At 36.8% G+C, this 21,291-nt stretch overlaps 2 protein-coding genes across 6 annotated transcripts in view; one reads left to right on the top strand and one right to left on the bottom strand.

The window, feature by feature from the left end:
* The window catches only part of LOC131501885 (uncharacterized), a 118,983-nt gene extending 110,603 nt beyond the window's left edge, over positions 1 to 8,380 (bottom strand). For both annotated transcript variants that reach the window (XM_058712333.1, XM_058712344.1), the window contains exons 1-3: positions 7,901 to 8,380; positions 4,377 to 4,447; positions 3,437 to 3,515 (exon numbers count right to left, since the gene is read on the bottom strand). In XM_058712333.1, coding sequence (XP_058568316.1) covers positions 3,437 to 3,515; positions 4,377 to 4,447; positions 7,901 to 8,028 — 278 coding nt within the window. In that variant the 5' untranslated portion in view covers positions 8,029 to 8,380. The remainder of the gene's footprint in view (positions 1 to 3,436; positions 3,516 to 4,376; positions 4,448 to 7,900) is intronic.
* Positions 2,649 to 21,291, top strand: part of ITPRID2 (ITPR interacting domain containing 2) — a 46,162-nt gene continuing 27,519 nt past the window's right edge. Inside the window, exons 1-9 of one of the 4 annotated variants that reach the window (XM_058712299.1) lie at positions 2,649 to 2,729; positions 8,561 to 8,806; positions 9,169 to 9,214; positions 12,174 to 12,223; positions 13,087 to 13,143; positions 15,438 to 15,477; positions 15,568 to 15,666; positions 16,841 to 17,049; positions 17,857 to 18,557. In XM_058712299.1, the coding sequence (XP_058568282.1) occupies positions 8,596 to 8,806; positions 9,169 to 9,214; positions 12,174 to 12,223; positions 13,087 to 13,143; positions 15,438 to 15,477; positions 15,568 to 15,666; positions 16,841 to 17,049; positions 17,857 to 18,557 (1,413 nt within the window). In that variant the 5' untranslated portion in view covers positions 2,649 to 2,729; positions 8,561 to 8,595. Of the gene's footprint in view, positions 2,730 to 8,450; positions 8,807 to 9,168; positions 9,215 to 12,173; positions 12,224 to 13,086; positions 13,144 to 15,437; positions 15,478 to 15,567; positions 15,667 to 16,348; positions 16,374 to 16,840; positions 17,050 to 17,856; positions 18,558 to 21,291 lie in introns of those variants that run through there. The other 3 variants (XM_058712307.1, XM_058712316.1, XM_058712323.1) reach the window with 3 other exon arrangements.

The following is a 21,291-nucleotide window of genomic DNA, read 5'->3' as shown; positions in this document are numbered from 1 at the left end:
GGACAAGTTAGAGGTATGAATAAGGTTTAGGATGCATACCATGATGACCTACTCATCTACCATGAGTGAGCCACACATTTGGCTCTCAATTCTCTACTAACCAATGTTAAAAACAGAAACTTTGTTAGTTATCCAAGTCCCAGTGCCCATGAGATTAAAATAAAATGTCCCAGTAATTTCAACTCATCTTGGAACAAATATTATAAAAAGACTTCTTCTGAGGTTCTCCTAAAGAGAAGGCAGGGTGATGTACTTAACAAGTTCTGGGAAGACTCCTTATTAGAAGTAGCACATCTCATTTCACATCATTGTTCATATTGAGAATCAATATAGGCAGATGCTATTTTACAAATCAGAGTGATTTTGTGAAAACCAACTTTTTGGAAATCATTTGATATCACCAAAGCACCCAGCTCTTTGCTGATCTGCTTTAAATCATGGCTAAATATTAACATATTGAAATGCTCATATGTAGTATATATTAGTCACAGTAGTGGTTGAATTTTTTTAATGTTTATTTATTTTTGAGAGAGAGAGAGAGAAAGCATGTGCCTGCAGGCACATAGAGGAGAGGTGGAAAGAGAGGAACAGAGGATCTGAAGCAGGCTCCCTGCTGACAGCAGTCAGCCCAATGTGGGGCTTGAACTCACCATGAGATCATGACCTGAGCTGAAGTCAGATGTTCAACTACTGAGCCACCCAGGTGCCCCAGAAGTGATTGAATTTTACCCTTCAGATAATCTTTCTGAATATTGTTTCTCTTCAAAATAGAATTTTAAATAGTTCTTAGGTGAAAAGTGAAATCTTAAAAACTTCAGGTCTCCTATTGGGCAATTAAAGCTTACTTGGAAGGCCAGATTTTAGGTTGAGAAGCAAAAATTCTTCTGGATCATCTGTGTGATTCCTCTTGAGAAAGTTCTCTGAGTACAAGAATGTGGCTGGCCCAGGGATGCTATAGCCTTGGGCTTTTTTATGTAACAGGGAATATGATGTTATCCTAGAAGGACTCAAAAATTTACTGATAATTTAAGAAGCCTGCATACTAAAATCTTTGTTTTTATACTCTCCAAGTTTTTCAGAACATTTGATAAGATAAAAGCAGTTTTTCTACCTTTGCCTTTATCAATGTTTGCAGGGCTTTTGAGATATGGATTCTTGTCCTAATTAATTCTGTCACTAACTAAATGGCTGACCTTGGGCAGGCTTCTTAAGTTTCCAAGCTCATTTTCTCTCCCTTTGTAAAATGAGGGAGCTGTTGTAGGGTAACTGCCTCTGTAGAATTCCTTCCAGTTATGAGTCATACTGACCCCTCTGCCCACTTCTATAGGTGAAGAACCTCCTCAGTCAGAGGAAAGTAAGTGATTACTAATGTTTCTTTAACAGTGGACCTGGAGTACTAGGAGACAGTCACATATCTTAGGTGAGAGCATGGGCTTTGCAGGGGAAAATCCTGGTTCCACTCTGCCACTTACTAGTACACAGTCTGGGGCAAGTATTAATCTCTCTGAAGCTCAGTTTCCCTAACTATAAAGTGAGAATAATACAAATGCTTTTATAGTTGTTGTATTAAATGAGACACTGTAAATCTAGCCCTAAGTAGAGTGTCTGGCACAAGGCAAGTACTCAATCAAAAGTATCTATTTGTCACATTGTTATTTCCTTGGGTCCACTGAAATAATTGTTCTTTTAATAGCAGTTCTCCAAATTGAATATCAGCACTATTATAATTACAGTATTTAAAGGTTTTAAGGTGCCAACTTGGCTGACTAGCAAAAAAAAAAATGGAAAGATACAGGCTCAGGGGATTTTTAAAAAATTAACCAAAACAACCTGTGTGTTGACCTTTACCCTGTAGTTCTTTTATTTAATAACAGTCTATTAATAAATATAACTTTAAGCTGTTTGATTTAGTGCTAATGTAATCCAGGCCAAATACGCTACCTTTCTTGTCTGCTCCAAAGAAATTTTAATGGAGGTTTGGTTCACGTTTCTGTTTGATTTGAAATAAGATTGTGGGAAGTTCTTAGTTTTGGGTCCCCATCAGTAGATATGTAGTCACTTTAACTGTTGATCATTTGTAGATTATATTTAAATGCAACCAAATGTGATAAAATCATTCTTAGATGGTTGAGGTAAGCTTTGAAGGCTGTATAAGTACTTATCTTTTAATTTAAAAACTATCGCCTCACCATAAAATAAAAGGAAAAAATTCCCCAAATGTGGGAAAGCAGAGTTCTTGGCGATGTTCTTAAACTACAGCAGGAAATATGTGTTTGTTTATTATGACCCTAGTGCTTTCACAGGCCAGATGAACTTTCAAACACAGAGTTTTCATTCTGTTAACCAACAACTGTCACCCGACTTGTGGAAACCGATAATTTTTGCAGGGAGTTCAAGGAGAACATTTGCATAATTCCATCTGGTAGAACCTGGCTTGTTCCCACAGCTTGCAGATAGACCCTTTGTGAACAATTCTAACTGTAGGGCTACCTATGGGGTGTGTCAATTACCACAGAGTAACTTGCTGGATCAATCTGTGTTAAAGGTGGCTTTTATGGACTATCAAATTTTATAGCAAAGGAATTTTGAATTATCATTATATGTTTAAGAATTTTTTTTGATTCCAGGTTTCTCCTCATTTATGAGATGTGAGCCTCAACTGATTTGTACCAAGTTGTGGAAGCATAGTTACTTGTATTTCTGCTAGAAAGTTCTCTGCAGGATAAAGGGTGAGTAATATATAGATAGAGAAAGAATCTACACTGATTCATAAATCTTGAATACCTGATCGTTAAATATCTAAAATGTATCAAGCTGTTGAATAGACTTTCATTACATGAATTAAATTTCAAAAGTTTCTTAGGAACTAGCTTATTATTTTCTGTCTCTGTAGCTCTATTTCCTTTAACATTTCATTGTTTAATTAACTCTCATGGAACTTCACTTATTTTAAAAGCAATTTTAAAGGACTATACACTGAATTTATATACAACTTTCTAAAAATTGCCTACAATTATTATTAATTTGTCAAAATTGATTTAATTAGAATAAAGAGATTATTCAGTAGATACATCTTATAGCTTCTGAATTGAAGAATGACAAAAAGGGCGACTTAAAACTGACGCCAAGATAGAGGGATCTGCCGGTTCTGCTCTATATCACAATGGTGGTTGATATGAAGTGTCCTTGTTTTGATGTCCTACCTGCTCAATCTTCTACTTTTTGGTTAGTGATGGTAAGAGAAATTGGTAGAGTTGAATGTAGGGAATAGACAAAAATGGTTTAGCAAAATCCTGTCTGAGTCTGGCAGAAACCCCGTTCTCTCCCCATTTTGTCCACCCTCAAACTTGCCAAGCCTTGTTCACTTTGGCTTTATTTTAAAAATGCATTTCTGGTGAGTGAGGAAAGGTTTTGTACTGTGTTCTCAATGACTCACCCAAAATAACTCCATTGAACTTGTAAACGGTCCTGTTCTGAATGCAGATTGTGTTTGTTCTGAGATGGGCATGAAGGAGCTGCAGAAAGGAGATTAGAGAAGGGAAATGTGGTGGGAGAGGCAGTGTAGTTCAGGCACACATTAGAATTATTTTTAAAAAATACATTGTGTGTGTGTGTGAAAGACGGTTGTCTATGAGGTCAGTACCATTTAAAGTTCTTAAAGATACATCAGTATTAAATACGGTTCATCTAGCCACCAACCTCTTTCTTTTGATTCTCATAAAATGTGAAAGGAAGATTTATCTGTGAATATATAATTCCAAATACATGCATTGTGAAACTTTTTAAAGTGCTAAATGGCTTCAAATAGGAAATAATCATATATATATAACACAAGCTAGAAATTAATCTTAAAATAGGAAGAAAATGTCTATCAATACATTGATCACATAATGGGACAGTGTTAAAACTGGGAAGTGCAATAATGACATCCTCTTGTGTACTGCATAAAAATGTTTAATACCAAGTGGCACTGATTATTCAACATCAATAGATGTACCTCTTGAAAAGCTTTTATGATTCAAAATGTCAGGGACCTTTAAAAACAATATTTTAGGGCAGGACTGAAAAGAAAAATAAAAAGAACTGATCTAAACTTTCATGAATTCATGAAACAGACCAAATAAAGTTTATTCTGTTATATAATCTTGCTTCAGTCAATTGTTAATGAAGAATAGATGAGCTATTTTTACCTGTTGCTCAGAAACACCAAAGAATTGAGCCACTGAAAAGAAAACAAGCTATCTACAAGGTTTTACCATGGAGAGGGTAAATTTAGCAGTATGTGGCAAAAAGAAATGGTGATCTGAGGACAGTGAAATGGATGATAAAATGACAAGTCTTCAACATGCACAAAATCAGAAAGTATGTAAACTTACCAAGATTTTGTAAATAATCTGCAAGGCAAAGTTCCAGTGGTATAAACACCTGCTTCTCTCTCTGGTGTGTACTTGAGAAAATAAGGGAAATAAAAATAGCAGATTGTTACGCTATATTAATGCTTACTTACGAGGACAATGAACTAGTATAATAATCCCTCAATTTTTGCTAATGTGGAAAAACCCTAAGGATAATAGATTCAAGTTATAGACTATATAAATGAATTTTATCACTTTAAAATATACACAACTAGAAATACTGTAATGATTAATAATGACTCAAATATATATAAAAAAATCTTAAATCAGACTAACCACCTTTCCTCATAGTTCATTTGTATGGTTTGTAAATAATACTTTGAAAATTTTCAAAGAACTCATTTGTTGAGTAATATTTTCCTTTCATCCTCTTTTACCTTAGTGTAAATTATTCCACTAAGTATCCCTGGAAATGTTAGTAGCTATACTGAGTGAGCCCAAAATATTTCATGTTGAAATGAATTTTAGAAATACTGGGTTAAACAAAGTTAAACAGGTTTTTTTTTTTCCTTAATAAGCCTTGAGAACTTACTTCTCAAGTCTCTTACATTCATTGTGACTGGGTTGGGTGGGAGAGGTGAGAATATAATATACAGTGTTTTCTAAACTTATTTCATACAGAATTCTGTTCTCCATGCACTCCTTTGAAATATATAATGCTGCTTTGTTTATTTAACCTGCACTTCTACTTAGCTTACACCTCCCAACTTCCTTTTGTCTTAATAAGGGGTGAAAATTTGGTAAACTGCAATGCTACCACTTTCTGATCAGAGTCTGTATCAAGATTTTGAGGCATAAAATAAAATTTTGATTACATAAATATTCTTTTTTTTTTTTTTTATATATTTTTTTTAACGTTTATTTATTTTTGAGACAGAGAGAGACAGAGCATGAACAGGGGAGGGGCAGAGAGAGAGGGAGACACAGAATCTGAAACAGGCTCCAGGCTCTGAGCTGTCAGCACAGAGCCTGACGCGGGGCTCGAACCCACGGACCGTGAGATCATGACCTGAGCCGAAGTCGGACGCCCAACCGACCGAGCCACCCAGGCGCCCCTACATAAATATTCTTGAACAAACAATAACTAGAACAACATGCTTTAGCTTACTCAATAGTAAATCTTACTTAGTAATTTTGAGGCATGTGTTAAGGTCTGGAAGAGTAAAAAATAACTAAAGTAATTAAACTGAGCATGATGTTTCATTTCTAGAGATAAGCTTTTCCATTTAAAAGTGTCTAACCAGAATAGGTTTTCTGTCCTAGCCTGAATTTATGCAATTTTTAAAATTCATCTGCATACACATGAGGACAGATGTCACTTAACGGTATAAGAATAATCCTTCTATTATAACATTGATTTTTGCCTTCTGCAATATAACAATTCCAGCAGCTATCCTGAGCGCCTACTTCCATGTGATTCCATGTGATGCTCACATCAGTTTGGGAAGGCAGTTATCATGATTGCTATTTCACAGATGAGGAATGTGATGGCCAAAGATATTATCTGTTTTGCCTTAGGCCATAAAACTAGAAAGATAAAGAAACAGATTTCAAACTTGAGTCTGACACTCAAGACGCTACTGTTTCCACTACAACTTGCTGGATGGAATTATCCACATCTAACTTAAATTTGTTTATTTCTCTACCTTGCAAGTATCAGTGAATCAGACATGACTCCTTATGGAGAGCTTCTGTAATGGGGATATGCAGTTGGTCAACAATATAGTACTTGTTGGGAAAAAAATCCTTGAAGAATCAAATAGATTCTCCTCGTGTGTAACATGGCGTTCCTCACTGAATAAAGGAAACACCTTGGGCATTTTTTAATATCTCAAAGTTGAGAATACATTTAAAACCCTTCACAGTTCAAAACAGCTTGCTGTTTCAAGGATTTCCTTCCCTACTACTTCTGTACCCTCAACATATTACATTAAAAATGATCATGTAGAAGAAAACATACAATTGCGCTATTAGATTTTAAGCAATTTCTGTATTCTATTCTAATGCTACCTGCTGGCATTTCCCCCTCCTTTCTTTATAGCTTGATTCTGGTGGTTGGCTTTTATTTTTATGTTTTTAAATGTTTATGCATTTGAGGGGCAGAGAGAGAGAGAGAGAGACAGAAACAGAGAGACAGAGACAGAGAGAGAATCCCAATGTGGGGCTCGGCTCCTGGAACTCATCAACTGCGAGATGACCGGAGTCAAAATCAAGAGACCAAAACTTAACCGACTGAGCCACCCAGGTGCCCCTGGTTTTTAAATATAAAATATACTTCACTATTGCCTTTCTCAAAAGTTCTTTGTTGTTTAAAAGTATTAAACAACAAAACTGAATAAAAAATAATAGGCCTTAGAGAAACAATGTAAAGCAAATACTTTATCCATTTGTCTGTCCATGCTGAAGAACATAAAGAACAGAAAAATTTACCTCAAGAAAAGTCATCCGTCCTCTGTACTAAAAGTGTAAGGGGTACAAGAGGAATACAGAATGTTCTTTAATCTCTCATGGTTTACACTCCAATCTGGCTGGGAAGTCAAACATACCCTCAAAGGCCAGTCATATTATTTACTGCACAATTCAGTCTTAAAATAAGTGATTCAGACATTCAGTTGTGAATCAGGGCATCATGGGAGAGATGTGACCAGAAGTGGTGGAAAGATACAGTTGAAGAAAAGTTCTGGCTCAGGTGGATCTTGAAGTTCATAAAGGTATTGGAGAGAAAAGAACAGGAGTAAATTGAGAGGCAAGGACATAGAGTCAGCAAACAGCACGTGGAGATAATGGCGTTGAAGCTGGCAGCCCCAGATGAGTGGGGTGGGGTCTGTTAGGGCCCTGCATGGAACTGTAAAGACAGTATATTTTGTTCTGTGTGGCTTTTGACCACCCCTTTCAGTGTCTCTTCTCCAGCTACTTCCCTCTCTCTCTCTTGCTTACCTTTCCTACAGGCAGCTAGGCCCTAGCCTATTCTGAAGGGCCATTAAACTGTTAGCTGCATTTTGCTATAGGACTCTTGAAGGCTGAAAAGTCTTTAAGATTCAAGGAAAGAATAACAATGAAATTTCAAGCCGATGAGATTCTAGTATCACTGTTCTAGCTCCCCTTGTATTTTCACAGTACCTCTACCTAGACCCAGAATATAATGGTGGTTCTGGAAAGTTAGTCTGGATTTTGGATAGGATTTTGTAGGTATTGATAAACCATCAGAAGTTTGTGTGTGATTTCAACAGGATTTTATAGTCTTTATGCTAATGAGATTTTAAAAGGGGGAGAACGCCCAAATGCATTTTTAAAATAGTTTTGAATCTTGACATCAACCTCTATCTTTTCATCTCTCCACGTCCAACGTCAATGTGGAATCTCCAGATTAAACATTCTTTCTCAATTCGTTTTCATACATAACCACGATAAATAACTTTCTTAAGGCAGGAAAGTAGCACTTCACGAAGTTTGGTCTTTTCCAGGTTTGACATTTTGACAAATACCAATTAGGAGGCTCTTTTCTTTCATCTTCATCCTCAATTCCTTGGACTTCGCCAACAATAGTAACTCGGCGAGCCCAACCAGACATTTGTTTTGACGCGGTGAAGATGGGCAGTTGGCCTTCCCACATTTTTTCTGTGAGAGAAGTTGACAGGAAACAAAGATTGCTACCAAACAAACAAGCAAACAAATCTCGCCCACTCCGCGGGCCACCTCAGGGGAACCCAACGCCCTAGTCCGCGCCGCCGCCCCGCGCTCCGCCCCGCGCGCCCCCGGCCGGAAGGGGGCGTGGGACGCCGCCGAGGGAGGGGCGCGCAGACACGCCGCGGCCGGCCGGGCCTCCGGCGCGTCGGGCGGAGGCGGGAGGCGGGGAGCGGGGCCAGGGGGCCGGCCGGCGCTCGTTCTCTGCCGCGCTCGCTCGGGCCACTAGCGCTCCCGCGCCGCGCCGGGCCGGCTTCATGTGAAGCGCCGGCCCTCTGCCCCCTCCCTCCCCTTCCTTCCCTCCCTCCCTCCCGTCCCCTCCTCCTCCTCCTCCTCCTTCTTCTCCTTCTTCTCCTCCTCCGCCTCCTCCCGCGCCCGCTGCCGCTTCCCGGGGGCCCCCCCAGCCCGGCTGGGCGCTGACAGCAGGGGCGGGGGTCCCGCCGCCACCGTGTCTCAAGCAGGCTCCGACTAGGGCAGCGGAGCTCCCGGTGCGGCCATGGACCGGCCCCTGGTGGCGTCGGCGGAGGCGGAGGAGGAACTGGAGTGGCAAGTGGCGAGTCGCAGGAGGAAGGCCTGGGCCAAGTGCCGCGGCTCCTGGCAGGCGTCGGAAACGGAGGACCTGTCCACAGAAGCGACGACGCAGGACGAGGACGAGGACGACGAGGAGGACCTCCCGGGCGCGAAGCTGCCGGCGGCCCCGGGGAGAGGTCTGTGCGCCCGGCCGTGCCGCGGCGGGCGGGGGACTCGGGGAAGTGCAGGCTGGCGGGCGGGCGGGGGAAAGTCTCGTGCGCTCTGGGCAACTGCTCTAAGTTCTGGCAGATCCTGCGGGCAGGCCGGGGGAGAGGGGACACTTGGGACCTTTAAATGCGCGCCCTTGACAAGGCGTCTCCAGAGTCAGCATAGACACCCCGGTGCCATCTCGTTTTCCTTTAGATGGACACTGGGACGTGTTGCTTAGGCTACATGTTACCCCCAGTAGATTTTCCTACATGGGAGCGTCCAGGTTGACCCCGACGTCGGAGTCCCTCAGGGGTCGGTAACCACGCTGCCCCCTCACTCTGCCCCGCAGGAAACGTGCCCAACGAGAAGATCGCGATATGGCTCAAGGACTGCCGGTGAGTCCTCGCTTTCGCCTCTCGCGTCCCAGAGGGAGATTCGCGGAGATGGCCCTCCCGAGTGGAGCAGAGTCACCCGGGCCGCAGTCCCTGTGGGTCCCATGGCGGTGTGAGCTATAAACCGGAAAGTGAGCCGGCGGATAGCTTCCTCCTTTGAAAGATTAGAAATGGAAGTACTGTGACCGCTGATTATTTGGTGACCGTGTTGACTTTACAGTTGTTAGGACTTCAGCCCCCCTTGCGTGATGTTAGCATCGGAGAGCAGAGACCTAAAACAAATAATCATGCCATGCCTCGTTATATGCTTGCCTTGTTTTTATTCGAAAGGATTTTCACATTTCACACGGTATTTTACTTTGCTTTTGTTTTGACATCTGTATATCTGGCATGAAATGATTTCCCTTTCAAATGTGTTTTAGATGAATTTAATTTACTTAACTGGCCTTAATTTTATTTCTGTGCCTTAATTCTATTTGGATAGCTATAAAACCAGCTAACTTGTTTTCTTGTAGTTTACTCCTTGGGCACGCATTTGTCAGACGGCACTGGAATGCACTGAAGGGACATAGAGAGCTTTGAAGGCATTCAAATGGCATAAATCTGTTTAATTGCATACTTGGGCAACTGGTACCAATCTGGTTGATAAAGTACAAGGGGAGATAGATCATTTTGCAAGTAAATCTTACTACAGTAAAAAAGCTTGTTATCTATTTTAATTTTTTTCTATTTATTTTCTACTTGTAGAATATATGAAGAATGTTGCTTTTTAACTTTGGTTAAGTTGTTTGCTTCTGCACATATTTCTGCCATCTCATTTTGGGCTTTTCTTAATCTTTTGTTCAAGTATACCAGAGGTAGGGAAGTGTTTTGGGGGGGGAAGGAGAAGCGATTTTCATATATGCCAGTTTATTTTTCTTCCCTAAGCACAGATAAAATATTGGCCACTACTCTGTTGATATCCTGTTTTAATGAATTACCTGGATTTTTGAGTAATGATGAATAAATACTCTTATTTAGGAGTATCATTGACTCTTTGAGATACGGTGAAATATATGGTCTGTCTTTCTAAAGATACACCGAAAAAGGAAAAAAGAAAGTTTAATGGCAAGTGAAAAATCACATTATTTTATGATGTATAGGAATTAAGATTATATAAAAGATCACATCAAGTAGACAGTAAATAAGTAAGTTTATCTTGTAAGGTAAATGCGGTAGGCAAATGTTACTCATCAGACATACCATCTCCGAAAATTTCAAGTTTTGTTGCTGGTCTTATGTAGGCAGATTCTTTGGTCTGCTGCTCCTTCCCTTTTAGGTTTCCTGCATAGGTTTCCTTCTTGTTCCCTACAGTTGCATCTATTCTGTACAAAAGGGACATTCATTTGTACCTGGGAAAGCTGGAACAAATAGTCTTGTAATGCTAGCTGTATTATTGCAGATTTGACTGCTAGGACATATGCAACTCTAGGGTTTTTTTCTCTAACAGGTTTTTCAAAGTTGGGCATTTACCTACTTTGTATACAGTATTTACAAATGATCTAAAGCTAGCTTTTTCCCCTGGATACATTCTTATTTATTTATTTATTTTTGTATTGCTGTCCATATTCTGAATAAAGATTCCATTTGTTGTTCCTTAAAGGATGTAGGGGTTTTTGATAATCTTTTTTTTTTTTTTTTTTTTTTTGCTAAGTGGAAATAATTGCTTGGATTAACATCTAAGAAAGGATAGTTTTTGAACGAATTTAGAAGAAAGCAGTTATAAGAGTGAGAGACTTGTTTCTGAAGGAGAATGGCAGTTACAGTCTCTTTATTTGCCATTTTCTGTTAGTGCATAGACCAGCAGAGACATCTGCAGGAGTAATACAGTGTTTTATCCTAAGAAAGTAGCCATCAAGAAAGAAGGACTTTATAGAGGCATAAATTCAAGTTTCATTAAAATATATGTAAAAACTTGGCTCAGTTTTTTATTGTTTTCATGGTAGTTGTGATTCTTTAACATTTCAAAAGCACTAATTTTCGAAGAACTACCATTGCCTGTGTATTTGCTTGCAGAAAGTTTTAACATTAAGTTGCCATTTCAATAATAAATTTTTTTAGACTGATATTTTTATGATTGATTCCATGACTGATGTGAATTTGTAAGAGATATAAATTGTTACTGATGAAAGGTTTATATCATAAAACAGAATGTTCAAAATAAAACATTTCTTAATATAATTCAGTTTTTAGACAGAAGCGAAAAACATTTTCACATTGAAAAAAGATTTCTAAGTTATCTGCATTTGAACGGGAAGAATGTGTAGGAATTTTAGCAATGGCTGATTCTTAAGATTGATTCTCAAGCCAGCTTTTTAGTTTACAGAGTTGAATGAAGATATATGTATTTTACAGTTTCAAAGCAGAAAAAAATAATCTCAAGTTTCTCCCTTAGACCAAAAAAGATAGTAGTTGGGGTTAAGGGAGGCACTAATTGATGCTCTAAAATGCTGGTGATAGATTTAACAGATGAGGTTTAAAAAACTGTTGAACCTTACTTCTCACTAGACCCTGACTTTTACATTTTATTTAGATAAAGATTTGTTTTCTTTTAATTCTGTTTCCTGTTTCTAGGGAAGGGATTGAGGGGAGCATTTTTTAAATGTGTGTTGACATTCTCTTTTTCTGTTTTTGTAAAGAAAATGCTAATTCATATCATTTGTAATTATAATTCTTGTTCTTAATTGCTGGCAGATCAGATGTGTGATTAAATCATTCCTGGTGAACTGACTTGAGGATAGGTATTTGCTTAGTTAGGAGGATATTACTTATGTAATACTCTTGCATTCCTTTTGTGTTTGGGGAGGATAGTTAAATGTGATTAGAAGCTTGCTGGCTATGACCTTTTAAGTGTAAAGTTGTGCAGTGACAACTCTCCAGACAGCTTTTCAAGACTGAGGTTTATATGTTTATGTGGTTTCAGTACCCCTTTGGGAGCCTCACTGGATGAGCAAAGCAGTAATACACTCAAGGGTAAGAGAAAGTTGCCTTTCTAAATCTGTTCTTTATGTGAAGGTCCTACTTTATTTCACTGCTTTGAGTGAAAGTATACATATGTAAATTATAAAAGTGATGTTCATTTTATAAGCTATACCATTCTGAGAGAAAAGCCAAAAGAAAGAAACCTTGTCATGAACCGTAAAACAGTGAATAGTTTAAGAAAATCACTAAACCTTTACACAGTGTGAAACTCATATTTTTATTATCCAGTTAGATATTATGAAAACTAATTAAATACAGAAATAGAATATGTAAACTTAAGGAAAATATTGAGTGAACTGGGTCAGCTTTAGTACAGCATTTCTTTGCTTACATTACATTAACTGAAATTGCCACACCTGAAATTTTACCACCTGTGTGAGACACAGTTCTAAAGTTCAAAGTACAACAAGAATGTACAGGTAGTGGCAAGGCATATATAAAAAAAAAAAAAACAAAAAAAAAACAAAACACTTATAGTATTAGAAAAATCTAGCTTGAGCTTCTGACTATTAAGGGAGGTAAAAGGAGTGATTGCTCCGGGATCTGATTTTCCTTGAAACTCTTGGATACAATGTTAGCTAAACGATTATCTTCAAAGACATAGTGAGTATAGAATAACTTCTATCAGGGCTTATAACAATTTTACCTTGATGCAGATCATGGTTTCTTTGCGATAAAGTAAAGCTTATACTTGCTTTTTGAAATTATATAATCAGAATAATGTATGAGTATATTCAGGTTTGAAATACCTTATTGTAGCTTACATTTTGTTTGGTCAATTTTAGCTAAAACTACGATTTTATATGTGAGTCCAAAAGAACAGAACACTAGAATGAATCTTACGTTTCTTTCAGGTGTGCTTGTGAGAAATGGAGGCAGTTTTGAAGATGATTTGTCATTGGGAGCTGAAGGTAAGTTTTTTTGGAAGAACTGCATTTTCATACAGGTTTAAAGTTAAAAAAAAAAAAAAAAAAGGTTGAGTGCTTTCAGGTTTACAGTCCTCAGCCAAAGTTAAAGGTCTTGAAAATGGCTGAGACACATTTTACAGAACCTTTGACATGTTAATAATCTAGTCAGAGCTTGTAGGATACCTGTAGGAATGGCTCTAAAAATCATTGTGGAATGTCCTTGTCTTCCTTGGACTTAATTGCTTAAAGGAACTGTTTAGGGGCAAACAATGGTCATAGAACTGAGGGAAGAATTGTCCCGCAGAAGGAAGGAAACTTAAATATTTATACATGAGAAGACTAAATTGAAGCTTATTTTTAGTGTGAGGTAGCCTTATGTCAGACTTACAGCTGTGGCTTGTCTATCTCCTTGCATTCAAGTGTCTCCCATCTTTCCCGCCCCCCCCCCCCCTTTCCAGATTGTTAGAACACTGAAGAACAAAAACAAAATTAGAGTTATTAGAATTTAATTAGAAAACATTATGCTGATGTCTATTCCAGACTGCATTAACATTTTAAAAGCGTGTCGTACCATGTTTAAATTTTCACAGATTGTATCATCTTTTCCAGTGGATTTATAGTAAAATTTTCCACAATGTAGAATTAAACATTTTTATTATTTTACAGGTATTTGAAGATTATTGGTAGTTGTACAGCTGGGTTATTAATGTGTATTTTTTTATCAAAAAGAAATTAAGGATTTTATTAAATCTTTTTAGATTATAAGTTGATGAATGGTGAATTTATCCACTGAATGTAATAACCTTGATCTTTTGCTATTTTAAATCAATCTGTATGTATATTACTTCTAACATTTAAGACTCTAGAATATGTGAATATGTTAGTTTTTATTATTGAAGTTAATGTGCTTTCAAGGAATAAACTCTGTAAAGAGCTTAGACTTACTGCTTCCTAATTAGTACAGTTGAGCATGTTGCCATCCCCTTACTGAAAATGCATTTCAATGTTACAGTAAATAGCAATTTTGATATCTGCCTTAATTTCACAATATGGAATTTTTCTAAGACTTTTTTTTTTTTTTTTAAAGCAGGTTTAGGTTTACAGAAAAATTTAGAGGAAGGTATAGAGATTATCCCTGTACTTCCTGCCTCCATATATGCATAGCCCTCCCAATAATCAACGCCCCCTACCAGAGTGGTACTTTTGTTACAACTGATGAACCCATAATGAGGCATCATAATTACCCAAAGTTCACAGTTTACATTAGGTTTCACTCTTGCATGTGTACATTCTGTAGGTTTGGACAAATGTATGATACCATGTATCTATCATTATCATATCATAAATGTATTTTCACTGCCCTAAAAACTGCCTCCGTCTGCTTGTTCATCCATATTGAATGATTTTTCTGGAAACCAGAACCTAAAAGGAAGTTTCAGAGAAGAATGGAACTATTATGTTGTTTGACTGAAAATTATTTCAAGATTATTTACATTCATTCAGTAAATATTTATTGAATATTACGTGTTAGGCATCTTTCTGAGTGGATGTACAAACAAACTAACAAATTGCCATGACTTTGTAAATCAGAAGTGAGAAAAAATCTGGTGTGCTGAAATAGATGTTTATAATTATTTTCCTTCTTTATATTTGCCTATAAAAGTTCAGTGCAGTAAATTTAACTGACTCTACACTTAACAATACTTACCTGTTTAAGACTTGTAAATCTAGGATAAAGTTTAAAAACAATTTTTTAAAGAAAATTTACTTTGAAACGAGTAGAAATTTTCAAAATACGTGCATGAAAAATTGGTTGTAACTAGGATGAATTTTCAGCCTTTGAAAAAGCACCTTAGAAACTTATATATACTGTTGCCACACTTAAATGATGTTAAGTCATGTTTTTGCTCTTGAAAGGTCTTTAGTAATAGCTTTTAAATTTAATAATTAGAAACACATTTACTACAGATGCTGTATATCTTCTTACCATTTATTTTTAATTGTTAAACATAGAAATTTAATTGGTTATCTGTATAGCTTTTATTTTAAACATCCAATGAAGGAAGTAGTTAATTTTACATTGCTAACAAACAAAACACCATCTAGAAGCTACTGATTCTCTTCATATCGATCTGTATATTACTTTTAATGATCTAGATTTAATGAACCAAGACATGAGTTTGGGATATTAGGCATTTAGCTGTAATATTTGGCTAATATGCTTTCTTGATGATTATATCACAGTAGTTACTGTCCTACTAACAATTATGCTCTGCATTTATTCTTTATACATGTAGCCAACCACCTCCATGAAACGGATACTCAAATTGAAAACTGGTAGGTAGCTGTGGTGTTTATTCTCTTCCTTTTCAAAAATGAAGAACATTTATGAAAATAAGGTCTCATATAGTCTAATTTTGTTTATAGCAATAATATTTTGGCCAAAGAGAGAAGACTGCAGTTTCATCAGAAAGGGAGAAGTATGAATTCCACTGGATCTGGGAAAAGTAGTGGCACAGTCTCAAGGTGACTTACTCTGAAATTATACTACAGTTACATTGTGTAATAGGCAATCTACTCTTTACTGTTTTTTCAGTCTTGGATTTGGCTTGATAGTATGAAATCAAAAGAATACAAAATGTTTCATTCATTGCTTTTTTCTTTTTTTTAAATTAAGATTAAAAAGCAACAGATGTGTTTATAACGCTGCTGGAATTCTTGTTATAATGAGTATTTTGAGCCCTATCAACAACTTGAAATCGGAACTCCATAGTGGAATAACTTCTTCCAGAATTCTCCCATTTTGGGGGAGGGCGTGGTCTTAAATTATTCTTACATAACAATCAGAATAAACCTTTCTAATTTAAAGCTTGATATTTAAGCATAGATGTATCTTCAACATATTAAATCAAAGATCTTCAAAATATATATTGAAATAGGCAAGTACATGTGCCCATGGAACCAGTTTAAATTGTTACCCAATTTATTGTATTGGAACCTGAGCATTTTCTCTGAAACAAATTGAAATTTTCTTCTGTTCAAGCTTCATCTCTAACATTCCTGTTTTCCTCAGTGAGTCTCAGAAGGTGGATTATCACTAGTATGAGGAAGAAGAGATAAGAAATGTTTAGTTCCCAATCGAATGAGAACAAGATTTTCCTTTGAGTAACCCATTCTCTCCATACCTTACTCCTCCTACTTCCTGAGTGAAAGTGGTTAGAGAAAATTTGAAAGTAAGCTCCTCCCTTACTTTTCTGAGTTCAGCTTGTTACCTGTGTTGCATCTTCAGTGACAGCCAAAGAGAGCAGAAAAGCTCGAGTTCTGCAGAATGTCCTGTGCTACCAACTTCCCAGTATATTTTCCCTTTCCATCTTTTCCTTCATCTGTTTATTCCTTATTCTCCCTCACCTGTTCTCTAACTGTTTTAGCTGCTTTGCTAGGACTCTCTTAAAATGACAAAAAATATAAGGTGAGGAATCATTTAGGGAGTCTTATTGAGTGTCTTCTTGGGGATTAGCTCTTTTTTCCAATAGTAACAGTTTGAAAGAATGGACTCTTTTTAAGAGTAATATATCACATTTAGTACACAATGTATGAAGAAATAAATAATAATGGTGTAAAGAGCAGAAGCTCTTTTTTATAATGTGATGTGGACTATAAACTTATTTTATATCTTGATGTTTCTTTTTTTTTCTTGTAGTGTTTCAGAATTGTTGGAACTTTATGAAGAAGATCCTGAAGAAATTCTTTATAATCTTGGATTTGGACGAGATGAACCAGATATTGCTTCCAAAATCCCCTCCAGATTTTTTAATTCATCATCATTTGCCAGAGGGATAGATATTAAAGTATTTTTGAGTGCTCAAATGCAACGGATGGAAGTAGAAAATCCAAATTACGCTTTAACAAGTAAGGTTTTTAAATATTAGCATCCACAGTGAAATGGTCTTATTTTTTTAAAACCTTGCTAAGTTTTAGGAATAGCACTGGGAACTTAATTATTGAGGTTAACACAATAGCTGTTTTACTAAAAGTTAACTTTTCCCTCTCTTCATTCTTGACTTACTTGTTACCATAACTGACATATGAAACCTTGTACTTTTCTTAAACTTCCCTCCAGATTGCTGATGTTCAAAAAGGAAAGAAATAGGGCAGAGGCTTGTTACTGTTAACTGAAGTCAGTCAATTTTAGGCATTTTCTATAAATCTAAAATAGCATAGCTAACTTGATAATTTTTATTTATATTATATCTTTGCTTATTTTTCTCTGTTGAACAGAAGTTCCAAAATAGGGATGCTCAGATGGTCCTTGGAACAGCTTTAAGAGATCTGTAAATCCAATCCTACCATCCTCCCTCCATAGGAAAACATTTGGAAGAGTCTTAATTAAGTCATACATAAAAATAGAATCAAGCAATGGAACAATAGCTGTTCTTTTCTCTTCAGTATTGTCACACTTCGTGCTTTTTTTGGTTTTAAATCATAAAAGATAAATTTTTAAATTCTTAAAACATAACTTCTGCTGTTGAGAGTGAAAAATCTTCCCTTTCCCTGGTAAATGTAGAGAAACTTTAAGTGTTGGATAAGGAAAGAAGTTTTGGTTTTATAATCTTTGTGATTTAAGTTCGATTTTTGGCACACTAAAAAGTAGTAATAGTTTAATATATGTATACATATATAAACATATATAAAATCAACATCCTTTTCTTTTTGTAGGCCGTTTTCGTCAAATCGAAGTGCTTACTACTGTGGCCAATGCATTTTCTTCTTTATATTCCCAAGTCTCTGGGACTCCCCTGCAGAGAATTGGAAGTATGTCCTCAGTGACTTCTAACAAGGAGACAGACTCACCTCCACCTTTAACCCGAAGTAACACTGCAAATCGTTTAATGAAAACACTATCAAAACTAAATTTATGTGTTGATAAAACAGAGAAAGGAGAAAGTAGTAGTCCTTCCCCAGCAACTGATAAAGGAAAGATTCCGAATGTTTCGGTGATGGAAGAAAGTGGCAATAAAAATGATCAAAAATGTCAAAAACTTGTAAAAAAGAAAGACTCATCTTCTATGTTGGCTACAGTTAAAGAAGAAGTATCAGGTAGTTCAGCAACTGTTATGGAGAATTCTGACATTGATAGACTTTCTGATGTAGCAAATAGCAATTTTAACCAAAAAACTGAAAGTGAACAAAATGGAGAAACCCAAAGCCATGAGAATAAACTGGGTGAGGAATCTGGTATTCTAGAATCTGACTTAGCTAATGATTTCAGCATGTCCAGCCACAGTGAGCTGGAAAATGGCAGTGAGCTGAAGGGTGTCCATGTGTCCACACCTGAAAAAGAGCCATGTGCACCACTGACGATACCATCCATACGAAATATAATGGCACAGCAGAAGGACTCCTTTGAAATGGAAGAGGTGGGTAAAATATTACTGAGACCTGTTTCAAATAATGAATTAGGAAAGAAAATACAAAACATGTCTATAAGATGAGTGGTGGCTAATAGATTTATACTAGAAAAAAAATCATTCTGATTCTGAGTTTTCAAATTTTGGTTCTGTGCTTCGCAAACTAAGAATTGGTCACAGGACCGTCCATTGCCGGGGTAATGAGACAGTTACTTCATCAGCTCCTCTGCATCCTCTGTCATTTACTGCTGATACTTGAACTTTTATCCCCTTTCTCTCTCAGTTTAAGATTTTGATGCCTTGAGAAAACCCTTGAGAATATATTTAAATTACAATCAGTGTTGCATAATAGTTAAAAACATAGGCTCTGAAAGCAAACAGGAGTTTGAGTTCTTTTTTTGCTGCTAAATTGCTGTGTATCTTTGGGCAAACTTTTAGCAAAGTATCTTAGTGGAAAGGATAAGTGAAGTATGAATAAGGCTTTGAGAAGGATAGATTTTTATAGTGGGATTGGAAAGAACCTGAAGATATTATGTATCTGAAGGGAAGGATAGGAACCTCAAGGAATAAGGTTTGAAACACCAGGTCAGGGAACATAATTTCTGCAAGCCTAGAAGACCAATGTTTGCTTACTTTTCATTTCTACCTGGAGGTATTACTATATTTACAAAAGTTTCAAATTGGCAAAATAAAGAGATTCATTTTGATGAGGTCAACTAAAACACCTTTTGAATGGCCAAAGCTAATGCTTATGCGTTGGTACTGTATGACCTGAGACAGGAAACTAAAGTTTATCAAGCACCTACCTTGTGGCAGGCACTGTACTAGGCCCTTCAGGTACTTTTCTTTTTAAGTCTATGAGGCAGGCAGTGCTGGTCTTGTTTTACACATTAGAAAACTGACATCTGTGTACTGCTGAAGAGCTGTGGCCATGAGTTTTATAATGTACAATTTTCTTTTTAAAATTTATTACAGAATGGTGTTAGTAATATAGTAGCAACTGAGTAATTTTAGAATCACATGCCATTATTTTAGGGAGTTGGCAAATGGGATAATTGACTTTGCCCATAAGTGTCCTGTTAGGTGAATATGTATCTCTCACATTAATGAATATCAGGCATTTATCACACAATTTTGATTGCTGATAATAGCTATTTACCTTGTGGTCTTTGAATGTATCTTTTGTTACTTTAATTGTAGCTAAAAAGTGAAATGAAAAGGGAGAGAAGTAGCCCTTTGAAATAGTCTACATTATTTGTAGTTATTTGTAGGCTTCTTTTTCCCTTGTTTCTTTTTTTTTTTATGTTTTTATTTTATTTTTGAGAGATAGAGTGCCTGTGGGGGAGGGGCAGAGAGAGAGGGAGACACAGAATCTGAAGCAGGCTCCAGGCTCTGAGCTGTCAGTACAGAGCCTGATGCAGGGCTTGAACCCATGAACCATGAGATCATGACCTGAGCCGAAGTCGGACGCTCAACTGACTGAACCACCCAGACGCCCCTTCCCTTGTTTCTTTATATTTTTTTATATTTTTCCTGTTTAATCCCTAATACATTTCTCATTATAATGAGTTCATAAGTTGAGTACTTGCTAAATTAAAACCTCTTTGTTCTATTTCACTATTATCAAATAGTTTGTTTTGGTCTGAACTTGTCCTACCACTAATAAAGTGTAACTTCCTGCCATCCATTGGGGCCCCTCTTCTATGACAGATATGAGAGTCAGTTTCCTGGTGTTAATTTAACAGCAGAATATGAAAATTTAAACAAAATATGTTAGATACTTGCAAATCTGATGTTGGCAGCTCAGATGAGAAGTCACTCTTATGTGTTACTTTCTAATTTCTAGAGTTCCTGAATTTTAAACTATATATTTTTTTTAATTGTTGGTACCCTACACAGAAGGTCTTTAAAAAACATAAAGTGCTAGATAGATATGCTTTGGTGGCAAGTTTTCATTTAATGATTTTACAGGTTTTTTTTTTTTTCTTTGCTCCCTCTGCTGGCAAAAGCAATTAATGAAGAAAGTAATGTCACAAGGAAGTGAACTTTAAAAAAAAAATTTTTTTTTAAGTTTATTTATTTTTGGGAGAGAGAAAGAGTGAGCAGGGGAGGGTCAGAGAGAGGGGGAGAGAGAATCTCAAGCAGGCTCCACACTGTCAGCATAGAGCCCGATGTGGGCTTGAAATCACACAAACCAGGAGATCATGACCTGAGCCGAAACCAAGAGTCAAATGCTTAACTGACTCAGCCGCCCAGGCGCCCCTGACTTTTTTTTTTTGTTTTCAGTACACAATTCCAGGCATTGGTGGTTGAAGAATAATAGAAGATTTTTGTTCTCAAAAAAAGGATATATGGATATAGTCAACCATAGCTGCATTGTATATATGGAGAATTTTAAGGGTAATGAATCCTTGTTCTTCAGGTATATTTAAAACATGGATAAAAACCTCCTGGAACTGTGTTTTTATCCCTTTGGGAACTTTAAAGAGAGTTGTAGAACAATGGATAAAGAAAGGAAATAATGTGTTTCTTTAATTTCCTCTTCTCCCAAGTGTGACTTGAATTATACTGACAAATGAAGAGAACAATCTTACCGAAACAAACTTTTAGATCCCATTCAAAGTAGATTGTTGCTGTTTTTCTTTTGGACTCCTTTCCCTTGAGGTTTAATTCCTGTTGGGAACTTTCTTCCTGTAAAAACAGCAAATAAATGTAAGTTAGAGGACACTCCCTTTCTCTCTGT

The sequence above is a fragment of the Neofelis nebulosa genome, chromosome 2 (genome assembly GCF_028018385.1).
Source record: "Neofelis nebulosa isolate mNeoNeb1 chromosome 2, mNeoNeb1.pri, whole genome shotgun sequence".
NCBI lineage: Eukaryota > Metazoa > Chordata > Mammalia > Carnivora > Felidae > Neofelis > Neofelis nebulosa.
The sequence above is the reverse complement of the archived record's forward strand: the minus strand, read 5'-3'. Positions and strand labels throughout refer to the sequence as shown.